The sequence below is a fragment of the Notamacropus eugenii genome, chromosome 1, assembly GCF_028372415.1.
Source record: "Notamacropus eugenii isolate mMacEug1 chromosome 1, mMacEug1.pri_v2, whole genome shotgun sequence".
NCBI classification, from domain to species: domain Eukaryota; kingdom Metazoa; phylum Chordata; class Mammalia; order Diprotodontia; family Macropodidae; genus Notamacropus; species Notamacropus eugenii.
The window spans coordinates 307,381,875-307,409,576 of NC_092872.1; the positions used below are offsets into that span (position 1 = coordinate 307,381,875).

The 27,702-nt window shown below is 36.3% G+C and overlaps 1 protein-coding gene across 7 annotated transcripts in view; it reads right to left on the reverse strand.

The window, feature by feature from the left end:
* The window catches only part of PPP2R5E (protein phosphatase 2 regulatory subunit B'epsilon), a 159,682-nt gene that overhangs the window by 65,745 nt on the left and 66,235 nt on the right, over positions 1 to 27,702 (reverse strand). For 5 of the 7 annotated variants that reach the window (XM_072629421.1, XM_072629415.1, XM_072629418.1 and 2 more), the window contains one exon: positions 12,581 to 12,777. In XM_072629421.1, coding sequence (XP_072485522.1) covers positions 12,581 to 12,777 — 197 coding nt within the window. Of the gene's footprint in view, positions 1 to 12,580; positions 12,778 to 18,729; positions 18,906 to 26,015; positions 26,161 to 27,702 lie in introns of those variants that run through there. The other 2 variants (XM_072629420.1, XM_072629416.1) reach the window with 2 other exon arrangements.

Below are 27,702 nucleotides of genomic sequence, written 5' to 3' on the forward strand. Positions count from 1 at the left end.
AATTCATGTAAAAATAAATTATTATGAAACACTATCCAAATATTTCTTTCCTCACAGATAATTAAGTTTTAAATAAAATCATTGCTGCAATTAAGGTATTCTGAATGTAATAAAATAGCCTTTGAAAAGTCATGTTTCAGTCCCTGTTCTGGACATGTTTTTAACCCATCAGTTGATGTGATTTCACTGTGAGAAATTATAAGATAAAACTTGAAAATTTCCATCTCAAAAATAAGGACATGTTGATTATAATTACAAAGATATTAAGAGAAAAATGTACACTCCACCTAAATTTCAAATTTAAAAAAAACTTAAACCTCCTGTATTTTATACAGGTATTTTATATAAGGTAGGTATTTTATATAAGATTCAGAACATAACCAAAAATTAATCAGAACAATAAAAGTGCTTTTCTTTTTGGCTGCTATTCTTTGTGAAGACTATTCTATTCACAGTGACCCTTTAATAGTATAACAAATCCCCAGGTTATATGACAAAGCAACTAAAAATAAAACTCACTTTATCCACGTGTGTTCTATGATCCTATGAGGGCGTTTGCCATCTGTCTGTATATAGTTATCATTCCTTGCCCCTGATCAGACTATTTCACAATAAGCTGGATAACTGTCCAGGATGGAGTTCCTGGCAACAGGCCAGGCAGGGGTGGCTTTCTAGTTTACCAGGCTATAATGAGCCTAAAAGGTATGTTTTGTTGTTCTGTTTTTGAACTGGTGTTATTGACACTGATTTGGAGAAGGGTAGAGAAACAGAGTGAGGGCACTCAAGTCAAGAAGCTGACCCTCAAATCCAATAATTGGTATTTTTTTTAAAAGTAAACTTGAGTTTCTAAACATCTGAACACTTTCAGTATAACATTTGACCCAATTTTCCCCCCAAATAAGCAAAACAACTAGTCCTCTAAAAACAAAAAAGTTTATCCACTTTGGTATTAAAGACCAATCTTAAACTGATTTCATCTTTACTGCATCTGAGGTTATTGAATTTTTATCCAGATTTTTTTTAAAAAAAAAAAGTTTACTACGGAAAAATTCCACAAGATACAGAATTTTAGAAATGGAAGCTATCTGGATCATATCCTTATCCTCTGGGTCACACTGTTCCAAATTCAACTTACACCTTAAGTTATATCTAGCCTTCTCTTTCCGCACTCCCCCCCACCAAAAAAGCCCCCAGCATTCCTTATTCCTCAGTCATACTTCCTTCAAAAGACTCCAGACTCCTCATCTTATCCTCACTCATTTCCACTGACTGATGTTTTTCTTTTACCAACTCAAAAAACAATCTTCTTTCCCTCTCATCACATAAGTAAATTTTACTTGCTATTGTATATATAACATATATATTACACGTGTACATATGTAGATATATATACACAGATATACACACACATATATGTACATATGTATAACATAATCTGATTGGCATTTATTTCCTGAATTGGTCAATTGTCAACAACCCCATTAGAGGTTACCTGCTCTCCTTTTTCCCCTTCCAATTTTCTATTTTAATAATCAATGTTTTTATGAAAAATATATGCAAGACATTATCATTTTCTCCACTTTCTTTAGCTGACAGCATCTTCTGATACCATAGTTTCTTTCAGAGACTAAACTCACCAGGCATCATTCATATTGTTGACTCAACAATCATCTGAAAGCCATGTGCAAACCAGTATTTAACCCAACGCCTGGTAATTGGTAGGCACTTAATAAATGCTAGCTGACTGACTGACTTATGATATGGACTAAGACATAGGTCAAATAGATAACAAAGTTTCACATTCTGGAAAACACTCCCTACAATTCTGCACATCATTTTTTTTTTTTCAGTTATTTGAAAAATGTTTTGCTCTAGAAGCTTTCTATTACACTCAAGTCCTCCAAATATCTCTAAATGACACTTTCAAAGAGTGAGAGAGACAGACACTAAGGGCTTCAATTGAAATACTGTAACAGATCTGATTAAAATTCTATTGCCAGCTAGTGGAAAAAAAGTATTCACATTACAGCGAGATGAAAGATACTATTGGACAGTTATATATCATAGGCAGAGAGGTCACAGCTGTCAACATTTTTAAGTACACAGAAAAACCCAGAAAAATCTTTCCAACAGTTAAGCTGTAAGCCTAGGTTTGCAAATGAAGTAAATGGCATTACAGCTCAATTGTTCCCTGGATAAACACTATACTTTTCTTAAAAATCAGAACTGAAGCAAAATCTCTAGATGAGATTGGATATGAAAAACTCATGGACAGAGAAAACTTCTTAGGAAAACAGCAAATTGCGGACATGTGCAAATGGTCATCTTATGCAGAAAAAATGATCAAGAGGGAAAAATTAAGAGTTTAAAGTACAGCATCTGAGAATTAATGGTTTCATTTCATGTCCTTTTATAGATTCAAAAGAACTTTTAAAAACATGTCATGAGCAAATAAAATAAATTATCACACTTCCTGATTAATCAACAATAACATGAATAATATGAAAGTTGGATAAACTATATATCTGATACAAACAAGTTTGCCTAGTATGAGAAAGGTTTTAATGAATAACCACAGTGTAATTTTATGATATAAAATAAACAGGTGCTAAGTTTAATAAAGAGTTGCCTTAAGAAGTCTTCTAGAAAAAGATACAGGTAGTTTCTGAATTAGTTGACTAACCAAACCAAAAAGAGCGGTGATTAACAGATAATCATAGAGCGTAAATATCTAGTGGCATACCAGGGTTCTGTGCTATTCAAATTTTAGTAAGTGACCTGTATGAAAACACAGATGGCATGCTAATCAGCTTTTCAGATGATGCGAAGCTGAAAGGTATGGATAATACATTGGGTGACAGAATCAGGATACGTAAAAATTCTTGATAGAATGACAGTGGGGGTAGGAGGGCAGTTAAACCTAACAAGACAAAATTTGACAGCATTAAACGTTAAATCCTAAATTGAAGCTTCCAAAAAAAAATAAAATCTATACAAGTTCTGGATGGGAGGGATGTAACTAGAAGGCAGTTAATGTGAAAAAGGGCAGGTAATTTGAGTAGACCACAAACTCACTAAGTGTGACCTATACCACTATGCCCCCAAAAAGCCAATGAGATCTTAGGCTATATCTAGAGTAAGAATGGTGGTAGACAACATCTAGCGCAATTTCTAGTTCTGGAAATTCGGGAAAGGATAATGAAAATCTAGAACACATTCCAAGTCAGGTGATGAAGATAGTGAGGTTACCTGAAAATATGCTACATGAAGGAGAATAGAAAGAATTAGGAACAGAACTGAAAACAAAGAAGTGACTAATCATGAATTGAGGAAGGGTTGAACAAATTATCGCATATGAATATAATGGAATATTACTATGCTATAACGTGGGAAAACCTGTATGAATCTATAGATAAAATGAGCAGCTACACCAGGAGAACAATTTACTCAAACACCACGAAGCAAAACAACTTTGAAGAACTTAAGAACTTAGTTTAAACCCTGATAAAAGCAATAAGCAAGCATTCGAGAACTATTTATAAAGCTCTAACCTCTCTACTGACCTCTAGTCTAGCATGTAGATAGTCCCCTAAACAGCTAGATGGCGCAGTGGACAGAGTGCCTGGCCTGGAATTAGGAAAACATCTCTCTGGGTTCAACTCTGACCTCAGATAACTTCCTAGCTATATGACTGCATGACTGTAGGTTAAGTCACTTAATCCTGTTTGCCTCAGTTTCCTCAACTGTAAAATGAACTGGAGAAGGAAATGGTAAACCACTCCAGTATCTTTGCCAAGCAAACCCCAAATGGGGTCAAAGAAGAGTTGGATGTGACCAAAAAAGAACGAACAAGATAAACTCAACATGTCCAAACTTGAACTCATTATCTTTCCCCCAAAAACCCTTCTATGCTTTCCAAACATTTCCCAGACTTCCCTTTTATTGTAAAGGTCACCACCATCTTCCCAAGTCACCCAGGTTCATAGCGCTGAAGGGTTATCAGTCCAAATCACTCCCTAAAGCCATATGCTCAAACCGTTGCCAACTCCTATTGATTCTACCACTGTAATATCTCTTGTATATGTTGTCTTCTCTCTCACATGGCAACTACCTTGGAACAGGTCCTAATCACTTCATGGATGCATTATTACAATAGCCTCCTGGTTGTCTTCCTGCTTCAAGTCTCCCCACTTCAATCCATCCTCTACATGGCTAACAGTGATCTTCCTAAGTACAGATCTAATGTCACAGTTCCCCCAAACTCAGTAAAGTTCAGTGGCTCCCTATTACCTCCAGGTTCAAACATAAAATCCTCAGTTTGGATTTTAAAACTCTTTCTAACCTGGCTCCTTCTTATCCTTCCAATCTTCCAATCTACTTTACTCTCCCCCATGTACTCTGATCCAGTAACCCTGGCCTCCTTGCTATTCTTTGCACAAAGCACTTTCTCTCCTCACTCTGGCTGTCCCCCATGCTTTGAAAGCTCTCCCTCATCATCCTGGTTTCCCAGGTTTCCTTCATGTCTCAACTAAAACTCCATCTCCTGCAAGAAGCCTTTCCTAGTCACCCTTATAGCTTTTCCCTGTGAGAGTGTACCTTGTTATTTATTTGCACGTTGTCTCTTTGTCCATTTGGCCTTTCTTTATATCTCAGCACTTAGCACAGTGCCTGGTACACAGTAGGTGCTTAAGAAATGCTTGCAGACTGGCTGACTCTAGAAGACTGATGATGCATATATACCAACTCTTGGCAGAAAGACAAAGCATAACGTAACAGGTTTTTACATTGAACTATGAATTTTTTTGCTTAGCTATATTTAACTGTTAAAAAGTAGGGGTTTTATTTTGAGTGGGCTAGGGATACAGAGTGGAGAGTGTTAATAGAGGAAGTAGTGAAAGGAGAAGCAATAAAAAAATTTTTTTAAAGATTGTCAGTGAAACTTTTCTAAGAATGCAAAAAACAAGAAATTTCAAAAGGTGACAGAAAGCACGTCAGTATTACATATAACATTTAACATATTACTACTATACTAAATATAATATGTACTGAAAAAGAAAACAATCTATATGTAATAAAATTAATGGATTAAAACACAATTTTTTCTTTTCCTTCTACAGGAAAAATAAATGAACAGGCATACTCTGCATTGTAGGTACATGTGCCAGAAATTTATTTTTTATTAATTCTAAATCTAAGCATTGTTCAACCTGATAAAGAAACCTATAAATTGGAAGATGTCCCTCACAACCTCAGACAATTCTCTCTAACAGAAAACATTTCTAAAGTAACATTTATGGGAATCTTGAGCAAGAAAATTTTGACAATATTATGAAATGTATTTACACAACTGAAGGTAAGGCAAAAATGAACATTCTGCTCTACCAATTCAGAACAAGTCACTTAATCTTGGAGAATCATTTTCCTAGGACTATTCAATTCCTCTAAGACTACTCCCCTCTAGGCCTCTTCCCTCCAGTTAGTCATAAGTGGCCAAAAGTAATCAAAAACATGCTTTTTCTCCCTTAATTTGTATCGTTATCCCAATTCCTTCAAAGCATCAGGAAAAAGTCTTAAGACTTAGGTGGGTCAAAATCCCTTTACTCTGATTCTTATCCAATCACCACCTAATTAATTACTCTAAAAGAGGAGTGTTTTCCGGGTTGATTATATCCTAGTCATTTCTATCCACTGGGAGAAGGGAGTCAGAGAAGAAAATAAGGTTTGCGATACCTTCTAGGGGGAGCGAAATAAGAGAATAAATAAGAGAGGGATTAAAGGACTGCTTTCTATTATGAAGGAGCAGTTATGGCTGGTTAACATAAATTCATAATATCTAAGATGTCCAACAAGTAGATGGGGTTGCAGGACTAAAGATCAGCAAAGAGATCTGGCAGTCGTATGAATATAGATAGCAATAAAACTAAATAGTATTTGATGATGTTCCCAAGAGAATAAGTATAGATGGCTAGAGCCATAATTAGGAGACATAATATAGTTGATGAAGCCGGAAAGATGAGGTTAGACAGGAAGAAACAAAATCATGAAGGAGTAGTATCAGAAGAACAGAGAGAGGAGAGGATATCCATAAAGAATACCCATAAAGCTGGTCAACAGTATCAAATGCAGGTCAAGCAGGATGAGAGCTATAAAATCAACCAACCAACCACGTCAGATTTGGCAAATACCACAAGAGATCACTGGTAACTTTAGAGAAAATTATTTCAGTTGAAAATAAGTTTGAAGACCAGATTGCCAAGGGATTGAGAAATGAATGAGAGAAGTAAAGGCAACAAGTATAAATGACTTTTTCCGGGAGTTTACATGACAACAGCTGATAACAGAGTCTTGTAAAGGTTGTTCTAAGGATGGAGGGGGTTGAGGTGGGGGATGGGGGTTGGGAGAGAGGAGACTTGGGCAAGTTTGAAGAGGGTAGGAGAGGAAGAAGTAAAGTGGGTGAGCTTGAAGATTACAGGTTGGGGAGGACCCAGGGGGCAATCTGTTTGAGAAAACAGGAGGACATGGGTTGAAGGGTACATGTAGTTTTTGGGAGTTTGCTTTGGTAAGGAAAAGGGACACCTCTTCATCAGAGACTGAAAAGAGGAAAAAGTGACATTAGGGAGTTTTGAGAAAAAAGGGCCAGGGAAGGGAAGGAGCATCACTGGGAATGTTTTCAATTTTCTTAGAGAAGTTAACAGCAGATCCTCGGGAAGCAAAGTAGGATCTTTTGCTGTTTTGGTTTTAGTATAATCAAGAAGTATAATGCCTCTGATTGAATCTTGCCTTTATCAACCAAGAGTCTTTACTAGGAGTAAAGTACAGAAACAAGAGTTTCTTTAATTAGAAATAATATATGTATTTGCATTGTTAATGTGATCAAAGATCTTCCCCACACATTAATGGGCCTGCCCATTAAGCGGAGTTTGATTAAGGAAGGTTTGTAGGAAAGCCCACACCTTTTGTTAACCAGGTACTGGTTCTCAAGGGTTGGGATGTCCTCTGGCTCTAAAAAAGGTATAAATACTCTGAGGGTGAGGTTTTACTTTGGGGCTTAATTTTTGGAAGAAAGTTTGTGTGCCAGATGAGACTCTGGGAAGCTGACAAGCAGCCACCCCTGCCCCCATCAGCTTTGAAAACCCAGATGTTGGTGCTTCCCTCTCTGGCCACTATGGTCAGACAGTTGGACCAGCCTGTTGATTTGTGATATATGTACTGCTTATGTGAGACAGTTTGGAAGAGCTGTCTGTTAATTTCTTGAATTAAGTGAATGACATATGTGCTTGATTAAAGGAGATTGTTAACCCCTCAAAAGTTGCCTTTCCTTTTATAAATGCAGATATAAAAACCTGTGATAGCAGGCCCCCCTGTGTATGTTGAGGTGCTTACTGTTACAATCCTATGCAGAAAAAGTAGAAGAAAAGGTATCAAAGGCATGAGGAGAGAAGAGACTTGGAATATTTAGCTTCTATGAGAATGAAAAAGGGAATCTATAGGAGAGGAATAAAAGGATTGCCATGATGCAGTGAGGCCCCATTTGAAGTTGGACAACAATCAATTTGTATGAAAAAGCACTCTGCAAACTCTAAAGTGGTATGAAAATGTTGGCTATTATTATTTTTGTTAGAGGGAAAAGATCCTATGATAGATTCAATGGTTCTCAAAGCAAGATCCACAGACTGCTCTCTTTTAGCACTAATGTTCATAATATGTCTATTTGTTGTTCAATCATTTCAGTTATGTCCAACTCTTCATGATCTCATTCTGAGATTTTCTTGGAAAAGATACAGGAATGGTTTGCCTTTTCCTTCTCCAGTTCATTTTACAAATGAGAAAACTGAGGCAAACTGGGATAAATTACTTGCCCTGAGTCACAGAGCCAGTAAGTGTCTGAGGCTAGATTTGAATTCATGAAGATGAGTCTTCCTGATTCTCAGCCCAGTGCTCTATCCACTGCACCACCTAGATATCCTTGGGTCTATGACATGGATAACATTTAACATAGACCGGACAACAATTCATTGGTATTTCATTGAAAGCTGCATCATTTTACCCAGGTAAAATGGTGGCAGTTGCTGATTGTGAGAAAGATAAGAATCTAGCTTACAATCATTGTGCAAACAATGTTCTAGACTTTGCCAATAACCAATTTAACATATAAACCAGATAAGGTACTTCTCTGTGCCTCAATTTTCCTCTCTAAAAAATGAGACAGTGACACTTTCTTCACAGAAGGACGTCAGTACTAAGGCAACATTATGTAAACCACTTTGCTGCCTAAGGAAATGTGTCTTCATACCAGTAGGAAGCTCCATTTTCTCAAACTGGGAGGTGGAAAGTAGAGGAGAAGCTGGTGGAGAATATGGTGGGGGTTGGTATGTTAATCCTAAATAGAGCTTACCATCTGAGGAAAGACAGAAAACAAAAGAAAGAACAGAGCACAAGAAGTGCTTAGGTGATGTGCTCTGGTCATAACCAGTTCCATCCTTCCCATTTTAGGAAACTTTCATAATGTAATGGCACTACTGTTTTCTTTTTCTTCTTTCCAAGTGTCTTAGCTCTCCTAAGTATTTGACAAAAGCAGTAGAGTTCACATATAACATTTTAAGGCTTATCATTCACGTTTTTCTCACAATGTTCCACTTAAGTGTACAGGGAAAGCTTTATATATCCCGATTTTACAGAGGAAGTACTACTGTTCTGAGGAGTTAAAGTGACTTGCCTGCCCAGGTATGGACACCTTACATGTGAAAAGACCAAAACTGGAACCCAGGTCTTGTGACTCCAAGACCAATGTTTTTCTATGACACCATGCAGCTCTTTGATTTATCTAATAAAAAAATGCATCATACATTGGAGACCACTACATTTAAGTAAATAAATGAATGGCATAACTCCCAGTAGTAGCATCAGGTCTCTAGGTACCTCCTGGGAAAGATCAACTATATTAAAAAGGGAAGCAACGTGGCAGAGCAGACAGAGCAGTACCCTAAAAGGTAGGAACTTGGATTTAAATTCCATCTTTGACACTTACTGTTACCTCAGGAAACTCATGAACTTCTCTCAGTCTCCATTTCCTCATCAGAAAAGTGAGATAAAAATGCGTATACCTTCTACTTCCTAGGGTTGTTGTGGTAAAAGCATTCTGTAAACCTTAAAGCACTCAACCAATGTAAGTTATTTTTAACAAAAACTGCATACACACACATGCCACTGGTCAAAACTTATTTCTTCTCTTTCCTTTCTAAAAAGAAATTGTTCTCTTTTCTGCTGGAGTTCCTTTTATATCAAAGGCAAAAGAATAATCATATTTTGGCGGTGCTAAAATGATAAATATGAAAGTTTGGATGCAATCACAGTTTTCAGCAAACAATTTGAACCTGAAGAATCTTAAAGATAATTATCTTCCCACGAAACTGAAAGCCAGAGAGGGGAAGGAATTGGAACAGAAAAATCAGGAAGTGAATCCAGTTCTTTTGACTCCAGACCCCTTCTAACCATACTACACTTACTTCTGTCAACCTTTCAAGTAATTAGCTTCAGTATCTGAGGATTTGAAGAACAATTTCAAGCTCACTCTATTCTCACATTTCAAAATGTTTTTCACTTGGATGGTAACTCCTCTCTGCCTATCATTTCAACTTTTTTCCTCCCTATCGTTAGATGTTTCTACCATGTTTCTTACCTTCTCAAGAATCTTCACTGTTTCTACTGCTCTGCAATAAAATATAAACTCCTTAGCTTGGGACCTAAAATTCTTTTCAATTTAGATACAGCCTACTTTTCCAGGTATACCACCCTATTCATTTTCTGTTCCCAAAATTTAATAACTTATTTCTTGCTGTGACCAAAATCCAGCATTTCATGACTTCGCACTGTATCCCCCATGCCTGGGATACAAGTCTTGCTTACCTCCACTTTTTACAATTTCCAGCTTCCTTCAAGGCTCAGGTCCTTTCCCCTGTGTGGTCCTTTCCCCAATCAGGTCCTGTCCTGTCTTCTCCCAAAACCTTAAACCTACTGCACTCTGTAGCTGGGATGCCAATGGGCCCCTGCCTAAGGGCTCCTCTTGACCCTCCTAGCTTTAGAAGAGAGATTATCAGTGGTAACTTGCTGTTTCCCTCCCAGCCTGAAGTCTTTCTTTTTCTGGGCCTCATTAAAGGGGCCATGCCCTGGCTACTTCTTAAAGAGACCTATTCACTGAATGGGCGTTACCTCACCCTAAGTGAGTACCTGCATAGACCACGGCCTAAAGGGCCCAAGGTCTCCTAGTGCATTCTGGGTCATCTCCAGTCATCCTGATGAATATCTGGTTCTTGGATTCAGATGGCTCTGGAGAAGTGAGGCTGGTGACCTGCATAGCCCTCCCTCACTCAAAACAAAGTCAAGTGCAAGTCTGAAGGACAAACACAACAACAACAATCATTCCCTCTGGGGCAGTTAGATGGTGCATTGGATAAAGCAATGGCCCTGAAGACAGAGAGACCTGAGTTCAAAACTAGTCTCAGACATTTAATAGTTCTGTGATCCTGGGCAAGTCATGTAACCCTGTTTGCCCCAGTTCTCATCTGTTAAATGGGCTGGAGAAGGAAATGGCAAATCACTCTGGCATCTTTACCAAGAAAACCCCAAATTGGGTCATAGAGAGTGGGACACGACTGAAATGACTCAACAACAAAAAATTATCTTCCACAGTAGAAAGTTTTTTCTGACGCCCTAATTGTTAGTGATCACCTACTCCTCTGGAACTGATTGCCAAATACTTATCAGTTTAAATGCTGTATTGCCTCCTTTTTCCTGTGTTTTTCTCATATCTTGTGCATAGTAATTGTCTGATAAATGCTGGTGGGATTGGATAACTCTGGAGATAAATAGCTTGAAAGTCGCACAAATCAGTAACTAAAGAGGGAATTCGCCCATTCGTTCAATAAATACTTATCAACTGCTACGTACTTATTGTTATGCTAGAAGTTATGGTAGATACAAATATAGGGAGTAAAGGCATGGTACTTATCCTATGGGAACTAATGATTTGAAAGGCTTTTTTTTTTAATTCCTTAACAGCAAGTTAAAGAATGAAAAGTAGTATATGAATAAGTTTCAAATAAATAGTACAAACAGAAAGTGCTACAGTCCTGAAGAGGAAGAGACTACCCCGGGCTAATGTGCTTGGAGAAGGTTGTATCTGAAGTTAGGCCTTGAAGGATAGGCATAATTTAGACAGGGAGAAAGCAGGAGGGTATTTCAGAAAAGGGCAGGTACAATCTCAGCAGTCATAAAGATAGCAAAGAGCAAGGAATACTCAAGGTCAATGGGGAGACCGACTTAGTTGAAGCACAGGTTTTTTGCTGAGCTAGAAAGTTGGATGATGATCCTTGAATGCCAGATTAAGAAGCATCTTCAACAAGTAAATTCTTAAGGTTATGATTATAAGAAATGTAAATCACTGATCCCACAGATAAGTTTTTAATAACTTTTCTATGGACTAGCAACAAAAATAAAATATAGTAGGATGGAACTTAAATTTTATTGACTGAGATAACCTTCATAAATCACCCACTGCCTCTTCAACTGTGAGTGACAGAATCATCTCAAACTAAAAACACTTTTAAAACCACACCTTCACAAACTTTTTCTCCTCCTACACCCTTTTATTATAAATGTATAATCTAGATATTTGTAAAATCTAAGTACATATTTAGAAGTAAATCTTTGGTCAATATCCACAAAGCACAGTGGGTCAGATCCTCCCAATGGTGTAAAATCAGCTACTTTTATAAAAGGTATATTAAATCCCTCAAGCCACTGCAGTATCACTTCAAATTAGTTTAATTAGAATAACATGAGTGTACGGTGCCTTCTTGAGTACCAAGGAAAGCACTAACTCTATAGAAATCTACCAAAGAAACAAATATTGACAGTAGTTAAATGACTGTTTATGTCATGAAGTAGCCGATATGTTAATTACTTTTGCTTCACTCTACTTCTTTGTTAAATGGGCCCAATGAGATCAGTGGGAAGTAACAGCAATAATTGGTAAGAAAAGATTAAATAAAACTTTTTTTAAAAAGCTCATGACAGTCAGTTCAGTGACTATAAAACTAACTGATCACAAAGGTAGGATTTTAGATTCCCCAAATTAGAATTTTATTAAAAACTTAAAAATGCTTTCCTTCTCCGCAATTAAGAGAAAAAAATAAGATATCGAAAACTTGGAACATTGTTCAAATAAAGACTTAAAATGTTCAATGGTCCTCCTCTCCTTGCCTTTTCTTTAAAAACACACATTTATACACACACACACACACAGCCGTGCACATACATACACATACAAACATGGTACTGGAAGTCGTGGTTTCAAATGTAAAGTTATTAATCTTTCATCACTTTTATGGTATAAGAAGTTGTGGATTTTATCCTCATACAATGCCCTTCAGATATCACAGTGACTAGTTTTGCTTAGTTACAGAGAGAGAAGGATGTATCTAATTTTCGGAAGCAACTTCACTGCTTACACAATAAACACCTGTGGATAACTATGGAAGGAGCTGAAGAGTGTCCGCGATGTGGAAAAAAAAAAACTCACCATTCTAACTACTTCAGGGTAAGTCTGTTCTGTCAAACAGCCTCTGCTTATTGTAATGTAGTCCACCAGTTCATTAAGAGTGGAGCGCTTGTATTCTTTCATTTTAAGATCTGATAGCGTGTCCATGAAGTCAAAAATTACACAGCACTGCTGAAGTTTCTTTAGGAACAGTTCAGGCTGCTCTGAGGATGGAACGTCTAAGAAACAAAAAAGGAAATGTAAGTCTGTCATCAATTTCCAGGTAACAGGAATTCTCTGTTAAAGTTAGTTATTTCAAAAGAATGCTCAAAATAGAGTTCATATGAAACAGTGGTTTTGTAGTGTTTAAAAAAACCCAATTAGACATTTCTGGGACATCTTATCTACTATGTGATTTATAACTTCGGCAACAATATTGTACCAATAACAAATTTATATCATTTCCTATTGAAAAGTAAAAGATTTAACAAACTCCCAAGAGCAATTAGAAAGTTTGAATACATTTCAACCAAATATATACATCTTCATCCCCGATGCCCAAATTTTAACATGGGTTACATAAACTGAGCAATTCAACTTTCAACAATATAGAAGGGCAAGAAAGTTTCACTGTTGTTTTAAAATTAGTCCCACTAAAAAAAAAAATTTAAGCAAAAATGTTGGTCCATTCATGTTAATCCATGCTTACATCCTTGGTATTTAAATCAAATGTTTTTTGGCTTATAGCCTACAAAAGTCAGATTTCAAAAGATTGAAACAATATCATAATTCAAAAAGAAAAAAAGTCAGCCTGGGAAAGCATATATACTTCACAAAGATTCTAAACATTACACAGAATTTTCAGGTTCATCAATTCTACACACAAAAATGGAATCTGGTACTCTATAAAACAAATCAGCTTCCCAAGAAAGGCTGACAAAATTGCTGCTGTCATCCAAGGAGTTTAACTCAGTAATTGTCAAATCATCCCTCAAAAATATGCAGATGATATTATCATTATTATTATTCTCCTCTTTACAAGTGGAAAATTAAAGTGTCATTAAGATCATACAATGAACTAAATCTTTAGCCACTTGACCCTCTGCATTACACACAAAGGATTCTAATATTCTATTTTCAGTCATTTTAACCATTCTCTCAGTCATGCCCAGTAATCACACAGAATGAGGTCAACTGATCATTAAAGTAAGAGAAACATGTTAATGACTACTTCTGTCTTTGCTACTATCAACATCATTATACACAAAAAAAAAAAAAGATCAAGAAAAAACTGATAAAAAGAGGAATTCCATTTGTAAAAACAAATATCTTTAAAAAAACATGAAGAATTAACCTACCTACATGTAACCAATATAATACATATGACCAATAAAGACAACTATATAACTATCATGATTGAAATCAAGGAAGCTCTAAATAATACTGGAGGGGCATGGACGGGTCACATTAACACAGTAAAAATGACCACCCTCCCCAAAGAACCTAACATATTGAATGCAGTACCAATCAAAACACCAAGGAGTTTCATTACGAAACAGGATAAAATTATAATAAAATTTTTATTACATATTTTTATATACTGATATACTTTTAAAAATCGGAAAATTCAAAATAACTAAAGAAGGTATAAAATATTTCGGAGTATATCTACCAAGACTCACCAAAGAAACATATGAATCCATGTATAAAACACTCTTTGCAGAAATAAAGACAGACCTAAGTAACTAAGGATAGACTGACAGCTCAGTGACATTAAGCTAGTATAATAAAAATAGTGATACTCCCTAAATCAATTTAATTATTCACTGACATGTCAAACAACCAAAGGATTCTTTTATAGAGCTAAAAAAAATTTGTAACAAAATCAATGGAAGATACAAGGTCATGAATGGTAATAATAAAAAATGGAAAGAAAGAGAGCCTAGCAGTAGCAAATCTCAAACTAAATCATAAAACAGTAATCATTAAGACAATTTAGTAGTGCTTAAAAAAATAGAGAGGCTGATCAGTGGAATCAAAATTTAGAAATTTAACTTTAAAAAATATAGAAGCAAATCAACAGAATAGGATAGTGTTTGACAAACACAAAGGTTACCAGGTACCAGGTAAGGACTCGCTATCTGACAAAAACTGCAGGAAAAACTAGAAAGTAGTTTGGCAGAAATTAGGTATAGATCAACATCTCATATCATATGCTAAGATTAATGATAAGTAGATACAGGACTTAGATGTATAAGGTAACATTGTAAGTAAATTGTTGGAGCAGGGGAAGAGGTCAAGATTAAATAAGCAAAAGAGAGGATCATGGAAGGTAAATAGAAATACTGATTACATATGTTTAAAAAGATTTTGCACCAAGTTTCTCTGATAAAGATCTCATAAATACATGAGGAACTGATTCAAGTTCATTAGATCAAGAGTCATTCCCCATTAGATAAATGGTCAAAGGATTTCCAAGCTAACAACAACCATATTAAAAAAAAGTTCCAAAGCACTAATAGAGAAGTACAAATGAACACATCTATGAGGTTCTTCTACCTCACACCCATCAGACTGGTGAAGATGACCAAAGAGGAAAACGACACATACTGGAAAAACTGCTGGAAAATAGGCGCCTGTCTGCTCTTTTGGTAGAGATCTGAAGTTATGGTATTATCATTATTATTATTCTCCCCTTTACAAGTGGAAAATTAAAGTGTCATTAACCTAGCTATCCTGAAAAGCAATTTGGAACCATGCCCCCATATTTGTCTTTAACACAAAGATACTACTAATAGGCTTATACCTATAAATACCACCTGTAAGGACAATACCTGGCACATAGTAGGAGCTTTGACTAGAAAAGGACCTATATGGAACAAAAATATTAGCAGCCTCTCTTTTCACAATAACCTCAAACTGGAAAATAAAAATAAATCCACCTATTAGGCATGGTTAAAAAAAAACTACATAGGAGTATAATAGAATATTATTGTGCCCTGAGAAATGATGAAATGGACAGTTCCAGAGGAAAAGTGGGGAGACCTGTACAAACTAATGCAGAATGAGGGGAGCAGGACGAAGACAAGATTAATATAAAGACAACAACTTTGAAAGCCTTTAGAACTATGATCAATACAATGATAAACCATGAGCACAAAAGACTGAAGATGAAACAGGTCACCTACCTCTGGCCAGAGAGAGGATGAGCTCAAAATGTACAACAGGACAAACTCTTTAGACTTGGCCGACGTCAGAATTTATCTTGTTTACCTATACAGAGTTTTCTTTTTACGGTTCAAGAGGAAGAGAGAGGAAAGAGGTGTGGCAATAGGAGGGAGAGATAAGTAATCACAAAAGTAAAAAAAATGGGAGGGGGCGTGGATAGCTGGAGAGAATGGTGAGCCTGGAGCCAGGAAGACCTGGGTACAAATCCTGCCTCAGACACTTATTAGCTGTGTGACCTTGTGTAGGTCACTCAACCCTGTTTGCCTCCATTCTTCAATTGTAAAATGAATTGGGGAAGAAAATGGCAAACCACTGTAGTATCTTTGCCAAGAAAACTCCAAAGGGGTCATGAAGAGTCAGACATGACTGAAAACTACTAAACAAAAATAAATTTTTAAAAACAAATAAGTAAGAACATAAAGTAACACCATGGGGTGAGGATGGAGGGAAAACTGATGAAGGTTAATTAGTACTTCCAAACTTCAAAATATATTATGAGTAGTTAACCTCAAAACTAATGGACATTAGCATGTTTTTTTTTTTAAAAAGCAACAGAAAAATAAAAAAACAAGAAATGGATTGACAGAAGAAAAGAGAAATACCAGAAATGCAACCAAATAACTCCAAAAAAAATCAACTTAGAGAATATGAAAACTGGTGAAAAAAATCATTATTTAACAAATATACTGGAGAACCTGGTTAGTACTGGATGGGAAATTAATTTTAGATCTATACCTCATACATATATCAGTGGGTTTTAGCTGCATATTGAACTCAAAATATACAAAGTACATAATAAACGCGAAGAAATGAAATGATTATAATCTCAATTATGGAAAGATGACTTTTTTCTATTAAGGAAGTGTAATTTTTAGGGACATGATAAGTGTGCTAGACAACAGTGATGAAAATCTCAGCGATAGCTAGCAGAACTACTACTAGCCAGCACTATCTTTTTAGAAAGCGATCAGAAAAGAAACAAAGTTGAAAATTAAATCATACTACTTAACATTATCATTTAATTATTTGCAGTACACCCTGAAAAGTCTTTATGTTAAAAAGCTATCTGTTCAGAAGAATTTTATACCAACTTCTGTAACTGAGAACAAGTTATAAGCCACTACAACATTACACAATAAATGGTTTAATAAACTGGGGCACTTTAATGTAATGGAATACATAATTGTTTATATTAATTGGATTAAGTAAATAAATCATGAAATAATACCCCCCAAAAAAGCAAAACGGGAAGAACAAAGTATAACTAAATACAACTTCATAAAACAAAATTAACAAAGACAACTGATGGAGTCATGACATTTTATACAATGAAATCCACAAATAACTTTAAAGCAAATTTAATTGATCTACAGATCACAGAATCAGAGATATAGAACTCGAAAGACCCTTTGAAAGCCATATAATCCAACACCTCATTTTACTTATGAGGAAACTGAAGCCAAGAAAGGCTAAGGAATTTGCCCAAAGTCATAGAGACAGGAAGAAGGAAAGATTTAAATCTATATCCTTTGACTCCAGACCCAATACTCTCTCCACTAAGTCATACTAAATGTGATGTTTAATATTAAGTTTATAAAAACCTCTTAGGTGAAGCATTTTTAGCTCTTTATGTCTCAACTGTTATTTTATGCCACTGTAGAGCCCCACCTCCACACACATACTTCTACCTCATCATTCAATGCCAGTCAACATTATTTGAGGAAAGGAAACTAAGGGGATAGAGACTGGACCTGTGGTTGTATAGGTATAGGGAATTCCCAGGTGAGGAAAACTTCCTCTACCAATGTAAAGCACTGGAATAGGAGTCAGGGAGAGCTAAGTTCAAATCCCTCCTCAAACACTAGTTAAATGATCCTGGGTAAGGCATTTCTCTCCCTGAGTTTCTTTATCTGTAAAATGGGGTATTTATAGCACCTACCTTGCATGGATATTGTGAGGATCATGTAAAAACATTTTGCAAACCTTAAGGAGTCATATAAAGATAGTTATTGTTAGGAACTTTTGATAGAGTTCCGTCATGGGCTCAGAGGTTGTGTCACACACAGTCACAAGGCAAGTTATATGTCAGAAGGAGACTTGAACCCAGGTCTTCTCGGCCCCAACAACAGCTTTCTATACACTATGCCATTCTCTCTCTTTCTCTCTCTCTCTCTCTCTCTCCCTTTCCTTCTCTCCTTCCAAGCTTCTCCCCACACAGATAAAATGAAGCACCAATATGTGAATCTGATTTCTCAAATGAAATCATGAACACCATAAAATCCAAGTAAATATGGGCCTTGTGACTTCTTCTAATAGTAAATGGTCCCTCATAATAATAACCACTAATGTTTAGTTGTTTAACTTTAAGGTTGATCTCATTTGATCCTCACAACCACCCTGGGAAATAGGGTCAATGATTATTCCCATTTTACACAGGAGGAAACAGAGGTTAACTGACTTGCCCATGGTCATTTAACAATGCCTATAATTTATAAATTTTATGAAACTGAATTGGTCTGTAGTAAAGAGCCAGTACATAAAGCACAAAGAACACTAGACAAACTAAGAAAACATGAATATGAGCCCTGAATGCAATCATTACCTAGCTACCTGACTGTTAGCAAGTAACAACCATTTTCACTAACTGTCTCCCACACCTAAAGTACTTTTCCTCTTCATCTCTAATTCCTGGATTCTCCGTCTTCTTTCAAGAATCAACTAAAATCGGGGCAGCTGGGTGGCACAGTGACTAGAGCACTGGACCTGGAATCAGAAGGACCCGAGTTCAAATCTAGCCTCAGACACTTGACAATCACTAGCTATGTAACCTTAGCCTTGGGTTAAGTCACTTAACCCCAAATGGCTTGGCCTTCTCCCCTTAAAAAAAAAAATCAAGTAAAATCCCAGCTTTACCCAGTATCCCTGCTTCCCCTTAATGCTAACGCATTCCCTCCACTGATTACCTCCAATCCGGCCCATATATATCTTGTTTGCTCACAGCTGTTTGCCATGTTCTCCTCCACGAGAACATGAGCTCTTCTAGGTCAGGGACTGTTTTGTCTTTCCTTAAATAACAACAATAACAACAACAACTTTTATGCAGTGCTTACTACAATTATTATATCATTTGATCCTCAAAATAATCCTCTGAGGTAAGTACTGCTATTATCCCCTTTTTATAGTTGAGGAAACTGAGGCAAGCGTGGCTCAGTGAATTGCCCAGGGTTACCCAATCTAAACTCCTATCTTTCCAGCTTCAGTTCTGGTGCTCTATCCACAGCACCAACTCGCTGTCCCATACTGGTGCTTAATTAACAGGCTTCCTCTGCCAATTTTCTCACCTAAAAACTAAAATACTATTTAATACTACATACTTACCCAAGTTTCGGTAAAAAATCCAACAAAATAATATATGTGGAAACTTTATGTACAACAGGTGGTAACAGACATTAATTTGAACTTCTCTAAAATAGCTGTGTAATTACTACTCTTCCTCTTCTACTTCATTCACCATCTTTTTTTTTTCCCCAAAGGCTTATATCTACATCACGCTCTACTAGTATGCTCTTTAAAGTTTGTATATTCTATGGACTTCAAGCTTCCAAATTCAGATGTGTATGGTAGAATGGAAAAACACTGAGAAACATTCTGCTGGGGCCTTCACAGCCCAAGAATGCAAGAGTCAAAAAGAGAAAGGGGTCCAGTTCATGTTAATGAATCATTGCTGGGCCTCTCAAAGGCAATATACATGCTATCGGCCAATGAAAAACATTTTCAGGCTTAAAGATGTTTGTTTTAAAATATGCAAAACAAAGCTTACTCTATTTTATTCATCAGCTTCAGTTACTCCTGAACTAACCACAGTAAGAGAGTCATGGCCCTGCCATGTTGTAAAGCTTTTCCAAAGATAACACCTGAAAACTTTGGGTCTAGAACTGTACATCAAATTTGTCAGAAGTTATGAACAAATAAAATGGCATAAGGCAAAGATAAGATAACAAATGTACTCTTTAAACATCTGAAAGTGTTCAATATTCCAAGGTCCTATAAATAATATAAAATACAATACACTCTAAAAGCACACAAAGTTGTACTCGTGTATTCAAAGAATAAAACTGGATGCAAAATGAATGTTATTTATAACATTAAACAGCTATTATTGATAATTTTGTTTAACTTCTTAGAATGGTTGAGGAGGAAAGAGATAATTTGGACAGCCCAGGTCATAACAAAAGAACTGTCTGAAGAAGCATGATTTGACAGCATCTTTTTCTCCTGATAAATGCTCACAGAGCAGAGATATTCAAAACCTGACCTCAAAGACAAGAACTGATAAAAGATTCTTCCCCTTCATTTTCCCCTCCCTCCTGAGTTTATTCACTCAGTTAAAAACCATTTATTAAATGCCTGTTATGTGCCAGCCAATAAACAGCACCTCTAGGTAACAAAGTGTTGCTAAACCATTCTTTCAGATTTTACTATTTCTTGGAAGTAAAACTTTGACCACAGAGAGCTCTTTATTAGGTTTAGCATATTTTAAAAGAGCTTTTATCTGTCAAAATTGCTGACAGGTAACATATGTATTCAGATTATACCCTTACGGTGTGGTTGTTAGTGTTATAAACAGACACTACTGAATCAAAATTATTGAATTATACCAAGTAGATAAGAGAGGAGAAACAGGTTCTTGAGGTTTCTCCCTGGGAGATTGGTGGGAGAAAAATGGGAAGATGAAAGAAGGCCTTGAATAGAATAAGGAGAACGAAATTATGTGGGTTACTTGGAGAAGTCTGAACTAATTAAGAACGTCAAATTGAATTTGGGGAGGCAAAATCTGACAAAATTTTGGAGAAATGGAGGAAAATCCAAAGAACAATTAATTACCAGGCCCAGATACTGATCAGGTTTCTACTTCTGGTAGAAGGGTCAAGGAGAACTCTGGAATAGAATATGAAAAGGTACTAAAATGGAGAAGGATAAGATAATTGGCAATATAAGGCAACATTAAGTAAGAAATAAATGGGGAAAGTGAAACAAATACAGGGTTAATCAAATAGAATGGTTGGAGAAGACAAATTGGTGAGACAAAGAGGATGTTAGTGAAAGGCAGAGGGGAAGGTGGGTGTGATTTTTGATGAGACAAAAGAAAAGGAATTCTTAGGGGACTCAAACTATCAAGAGGTGCTAATTGACTGTAAAAATTTAACCAGATGATTAGGGTTAAGGTATAACAACCTGCAAGTAGTTCAAAGAAATAAGGCTTAAAATCTCAAGCATTATGAAGAATAGAGGGAATTGTGCAGCGACGCATCTTGCAAAAAGTTTGTGTTCTTATCATATTAGGGTAAGTGTTATCTGCTCTAAATTTAAAGTGATCTCTCTCCTAGAGGAACTGGTGAGAGAACACTTCTATACAGGCCAGGCTGTAAGACAAAGGAGAAGGGAACAACGTGCCAAGCACTGTGCTAAATGCTTTGAAAATATTTCAGGTGATCCTCACAACAACCCTGGGAGGTAGAGTGCTATTATAAACCCCATTTTACTGTCGTGGAAACTGAGGCAGACAGCTGTTAAGTGACTTGTCTAGGATCAAACTGCTTCTAAGTGCCTGAGGTGAAATTTTAACTCAGAACCAGTCTTAATGACTCTATCCCCTGTACCACCTAACTATAAGGAAGAATGCAGTGTTCCCAGAGTAGTTAACCTTTTTTGTGTCATGGACCCCTTTGCAGTCTGGTGAAGCCTATTCTGAACTAGTTGGCTGGCCAGTTTGAAGAATCAGCTAATGGTTCAATGTCAACGAGGCTAGAGGTTTGCTGTGGAATGTAACAGGGATCTGAACTATTTATTTAGCCTTTTTATCACTGCCTTGGATAAAAACATAAATGGTATGCTAACCAAATCTGCTGCTGACAATCATGTAGGGAGGGCTACCTAACAGACAGAAAGAAAAAAAATCAAAATCCAAAAGGATCTTTATGGCTAGTGCACTGGGCTGATGAAGAATCTGAAGAAGATAAAATTCATTAAGGATAAAGGGAAATTCTTTCATGTGGGTACAAAAACAGCTTTATAAGTAGAAGATGGTGGAGACATGATTAGACAGCAGTTGTTCTGAAAATGATCAGGAGTAAAACTTAGTTCAATGAGTCAACAGTTTGACATGGCAGCCAAATCAGCCTAATGCAGGCTTGCGCTGCATTAAGATGGGGACAACTTCCAAGAATAAGGGAGGTGATTGTCCCTTGTCAGATCTCATCTGTCATATTGTGTTCAATTATGGGTACCATGCTTTCAGAAGGACATTGATGAGAGTGTTCAGAGAAGGGTAAGCAGAATGGTTGGCGAAGGGCCTTAAACTAATGTTGTATAGGTATTGGTTGAAGGCACTCAGCACGTTTAACTTGGAGAAAACTCGGAGGGAATATGACAACTGATTTCAAGTATATGTTAAGGCTGTCATGTGGAGAATTTTTTCTGTTTGTCTCCAAAGGATAGATCCAGAGTCAATGCATAGAAGTTGCAGAGTCCAATTCAGACTTGATGTCAGGACAAAAACTTTCTAGAGCAAGGCAACAAACATTTACCAAGCAATTACTATATGCTAGGCACTATGTTTAGGGCTGCAGGTACAAATACAAGCAAAAAAGACAGCCCCTGCCCTCAAACAGCTTACATTCTAATGTGGAAACATAATACCTAAAAGGGAGCTGAAAAGCTAAGTGGAAGGAAGGGAAAGGGCCCTCACAGAGAGGCATGATAGCAAAGTCTAGATAAGTCAGAAACACAGCAAGTAGGGGAATGAAACACGACCATCCTGAGCTCATCTTTAAGACAAAGTCCTAAATGGCAAACAGGCTGCCTCAAAAGGTAGGGGAGTCCTTCTCTTTGGAGGTCTTCAATCAGAGGCATTCTGATACTTGGTTGGATATCTTTTAGTGAGCATTCTTCTAGTCATATACTGGGATAGTCATATCTAGTCATAACTCAGGGATGTATTGGAGGCTTCTAGGCCTACCTCAAGAGAGTCAATTATTAAATTCTCAGTGTACCCTGGAAATCAGTAAATCATGAACTGATTTATTATTTTGTTGAGAGTCTACACCAAGGGTCAGCAAACTACAGTTCCTTAGGCTAAATCCAGCCTGTGCCTATTTTTATACAGTCTGAAGTGTTTGGATTTTTTTTTTTACATTCTTTAAAATAAAGTTTTTGTTGTATTTAAAAATGTAAGAAACTTGTACTCCTCCAAGGACATACAAAAATATGCCTGATTTGGTCCTCCACCCATAGTGTGCTAACCCCTGGTCTAGATTTACTAAAGTGGGAAAATGTTACTAATGTATATCCAACTTAAAAGTCTACCATATGTACATATTCCCCCTCCCCTGAGAGACAGTTGTAAACGTTTACTGACACACTACTAGTTGGACTGGATGGTCACTCAAGTCCCTTCCAACTCTCAAATTCTGTGACTCTGAATCAGTCTATGAAGATCATAACACTCCAGAGCCAAGAGGAAAAGTTTTCACTGTCCTGAAGAAAAAAGATTTGTAGGAAAAAACCCATTGATACCACCCTAAAAGTTTACTACTGACGACCTTGGGGTATTGAGTAACTATATCCTTGCTGGAGAATTTGAGGAGAAAGAGGGAATTACACTTTATAGTTCTATATATGGATGCAGAAAATGTTTTACTATTTGATCTCCTCCCATGCTATCTATATTGTGTCAAGACTTAAGTAAATGATTGTGTATCAGAACAAAAAAAGTTGAAGAATTATAATGTACTTAATATTTCCATATCAAAATCAACAAACAACAATTACCAAATTCATTAATTAAAGCTGTGTTTACACATGCACTGTCAAGGGTAATGATTTAGTTGTTTTAGATCAGATTTGTACCAGATGTAAATGAAAATGAGCAGAATTTTCTACAAGTGTTATAATTAGGATCCTGTGTTTCATAGTAAGATACCTCAAATCAATATAGAGTATCACAACTCATGAATTCTCCAACTGTTCTTTCCAGTTCTGACTATCAGCACTTGTGATTACTATTTTATATGGAGCTCTATTCTGGCTTTTCTCAAAAGCTGACAAGTATCTCTCTCAGGCTTGTATGTAAGGTATACATATCAATCTGCATATGTGCCATGTGTAAATCCAGCACAAAGCACACTATCTGGCACATAGTAGGTGTTTAACAAATGTCTGTGGACTTGGGTAGACTAGATATTTTGGTAACAGTAAAATTACATGATTTAAGGTTTAAAATTATTTTATTCCATTTCCTACTGAAGATGGGGGATGAGGGTAACGTAGAAGAGAAAACCAACTTTTTATTTTAATTTAGTGATGCATTTTGCTTTGGTACAATAGACTTCATCCAGCAAATACTCAAATCTGCAAACACATGTCCTAAAAACAAAAGACTGCGTATCAACAGAAAGGATACGTTCTCTGACAGTATACTAACAATGTATTGATTTTTACCAGAATTTTATTTCCCTTCATCTTCACTTTATTTGATTATGGCAGTCATTGCATACAGACTCTTTTTCCTCTACTTTCTTCTCTGCATCATTTTATATACATTTTCCTGTTTTTTTCTAAAATGTTCATATTCATTACTTCTAATGACAAGGTAATATTCTATAACACTCACAAGCCACAATTTATTCAGTCATTCCCCAATCATTTGGCACACATTTTGTTTCTAGTGTTTTGTTATTATTAATAATGCAGCTAGGAATATTTATCTGTGGTACATCTTTTCTTGCTGTTAAACTCCTTGAGATGGATACTGATCACCATAGAGAAGCTCCATGTATCTAAAATGAGTGTTTATAGAATTTATAAATCAAGGAACTGCTTTTCAAAATGTTATACCTAAAACTGACACTTTCTCACTATTTAGATAAATATTCCAAAATTATATGTCTCTATTAATTCATTCGTATAGCTTTCTGAGTTGTCTCTGCTGGATATCTGCTGCTTCTTTCAGCCTCAAACAATCTGTTCATTTCTTAAAGCCTGTATTTTCTGCAAAGTGTTAGACTACAAGATGTGAACACCCAAAGAAAGAATATTATTTTACCGTAGAATCCTGCAGTATTGATGGAAACCAAGTGACTTTTTCATAAGGTTTGTATTGTTCAGTTGACTGTTATTGACTTTTCTTTTTGCTAATAAACTTATTATAAGCAAGTAAAATATCCCTAACTTCTTTATATTGAACGATTAATTTTTAAAATCGTCCACCCTACTCTGATACTCCTTATGGTATGAAAGTTACCCAGGGTTCTTGTGGACTATACCTATGTAACATCACATCACAGGCCTTTTCAAATATAAAAATACTTTTCAAAGTATGCTACTGGAATGGAGTCTTAATATAATTATTCAAATGGATCTGTGATCTTAATGATTTACAAATTCCCTCCAATCATGTAGATGCTGTGCAGGCTTACCCATCAGTATCTACATTTACATTAACATTTCTTATAAACATACAATAGCCATAAAAATAGCTCCAAGAAAATCAACTGTAAAGGCAAGTATATATCAATATTACTAGCAAAATTATGTCCTAAAATAAGTGATTATCAACAATTCATAAATATGTGATACCAGTATAAGATAGTACAACTTTAATGAACTAGAACTAACCTAATTGAAATTCTTTAAACAATCACAATATTTTTCCAAACTAGATTTTTAGCGGGGGGGGAAAAAAAGAAAATCATTAGTAAGTTAATTTTTTTTTTAATTTTAAACAAAAACCTTTCAGAATATACACTCAGATCACAAGGGACATCCAGCGCTATAAGAGCAATGAACAAGGAAGGAGGAGGTAGACCTAATTCCAAACTGGATCTAAGGCCTTACTAGTCACACAATCCTCAGTTTCCTCTTCTCTAACAGGATAATAATAGTATCTGCTTCACTGAGTGGTTGTAAGACTCAAATGAGGCAAAGCATTCTAAGACTTTTCTAAATGTAAATTATTTTCAAATTTTGAAAAATTAAATCATAGCTGTATTCTACTGCCACTGAACATAACCTAATAAGTTTTTAAACTTTTCCTGATTTCACTTTTAAATACCGGTATCACATTCATTTTTAAAGTATACCTTCCCACGTCCCACACCTAGTAACTCCTCCCTTGTAATAAAGATTTCAAAATAAAAACATTTCAAAAAATAATCTCATCCATGACAACCGATTTAACATTCCAGTCTACCTAATAAAAGGAGGAAAGGTACATTTTTCTCATCTCTTCTCTAGTGCCAAACTTGTTCAAGTTAGTGAATTTTAGAAAGACTTTTAATGGCCAATAAAAACAAAAACAAATTCTACATATCTTTTCAGTTAAGCAGAAAATTCAATGAACAGAATACACATTTCTCAAGGATGAGGCAGCTAGGTTACCGCAGTAAATAGAACACTGCGCTTGGAGTCAGAAAGCCCTGAATTCAAATCTAGCCTCAGAAACTTACTAGTTGTGTGACCCTCAACAAGTCACGTAACCTGTCTGCCTCCATTTCCTCATCGGTAAAATGGGGATAATAATAGCACCAGCACTGCAGGGTTGCTGTGAGGATCTGATGAGATAATGATTGTCAAGTGGTTAGCCCTGTGTGTGGTACCTAGTGTCATATAAATATTAGCCTTTTGCGTTTGTTTTCAATCAGGCGGTAGGTAGTGTGGTACAGTTGAAGAGCTCTGGCTATTGAGTCAAAGAATTTGGGCTCAAATCCTGCCTCAGACAACTTACTACCTCAGTAACTAGCTTTCACTGTCCTCGTCTGTAAAATGATTAGGGTTGGACCGACCACAATAATTCCCTGCTTTCTTCAATATTCAAGTTTTTATTGTAACTACTAAAGGGATAAAAAAAAAAAAGTTCACTTCGTATTTATTTTCAGGACCAACACTGACACAATTAAAATTCTGAATCAACTAGCAGCTATTTAATTTCAGCTCTACCTTCACATCATCTCTCTTCTACATTCCCTTCCCTCCACTCGCATAAGCACAATCCTCACAGATGCCCCTCATCACCTATGCCTGGACTATTCTGAAAGCCAGCTGCACACTTCTCCCTCTAGCCCATCCTCCACCCAGCTGCAGCAGTGATGTTCCTGGCACTCAAGTCCAATCACATCACCCTTACCCAATACTTCCCAAGGGCTTCCTACTATCCACAGAATCAAATGTTTGGTTTTTATAGCCCTTCTTTACTACATCGCTAGCCTTCTTCCATATAATGTATGAACCAGCTTTAGCTAGACTGAGGTTCCCACGGGACACTCCATCTCCTGATTCTGGATTTTTTTACTGGTTGTCTGTTCCTCATGGCGGCAATGCCAACCCTCCTCACTTCCACCTCCTCCTGGCTTCCTTGATTTTCCTCAAAACTCAGTTCAAATACCACCTATTGTAGTACGCTTTTCTAAGTATCCCACCCCTCTTTATGGCTCTGTTTAAAATCTCACATTTTATATGTACATAGTTCTTTGCAAGTAGTCCCATATAGTAGAATGGGAGCTTTTGAAAGATGGCACCACGGTTTGTTTGGGGTTTTTTGTCTTGTTTTTTGGGTTTGGGGTTTTTTGTTTGCTTGTTTTTGTTTTTTACCATGTTTTATACTTAAGGTTAGCACAGTTCCTGGAACACAGTAAAAGCTTACAAACTGTTGGTGATTATTGTTGATTTTAAAGACTCACAAACATTTACTACTTAATAAGGGGCAAAAAAATCTGACTTCAGGAACATTGTACCTTGTAATTGATGCCAAAACACTCAGGAGAAAAGTTAATACAGTTATCCCTTCTATATCATGACTTTCACCATTGTAGTTTGTCAATATATCACAAGTTGGCATAAAAAATAAAATAGAAATTTGGGAGGGAGTTTGGCAGAAATCA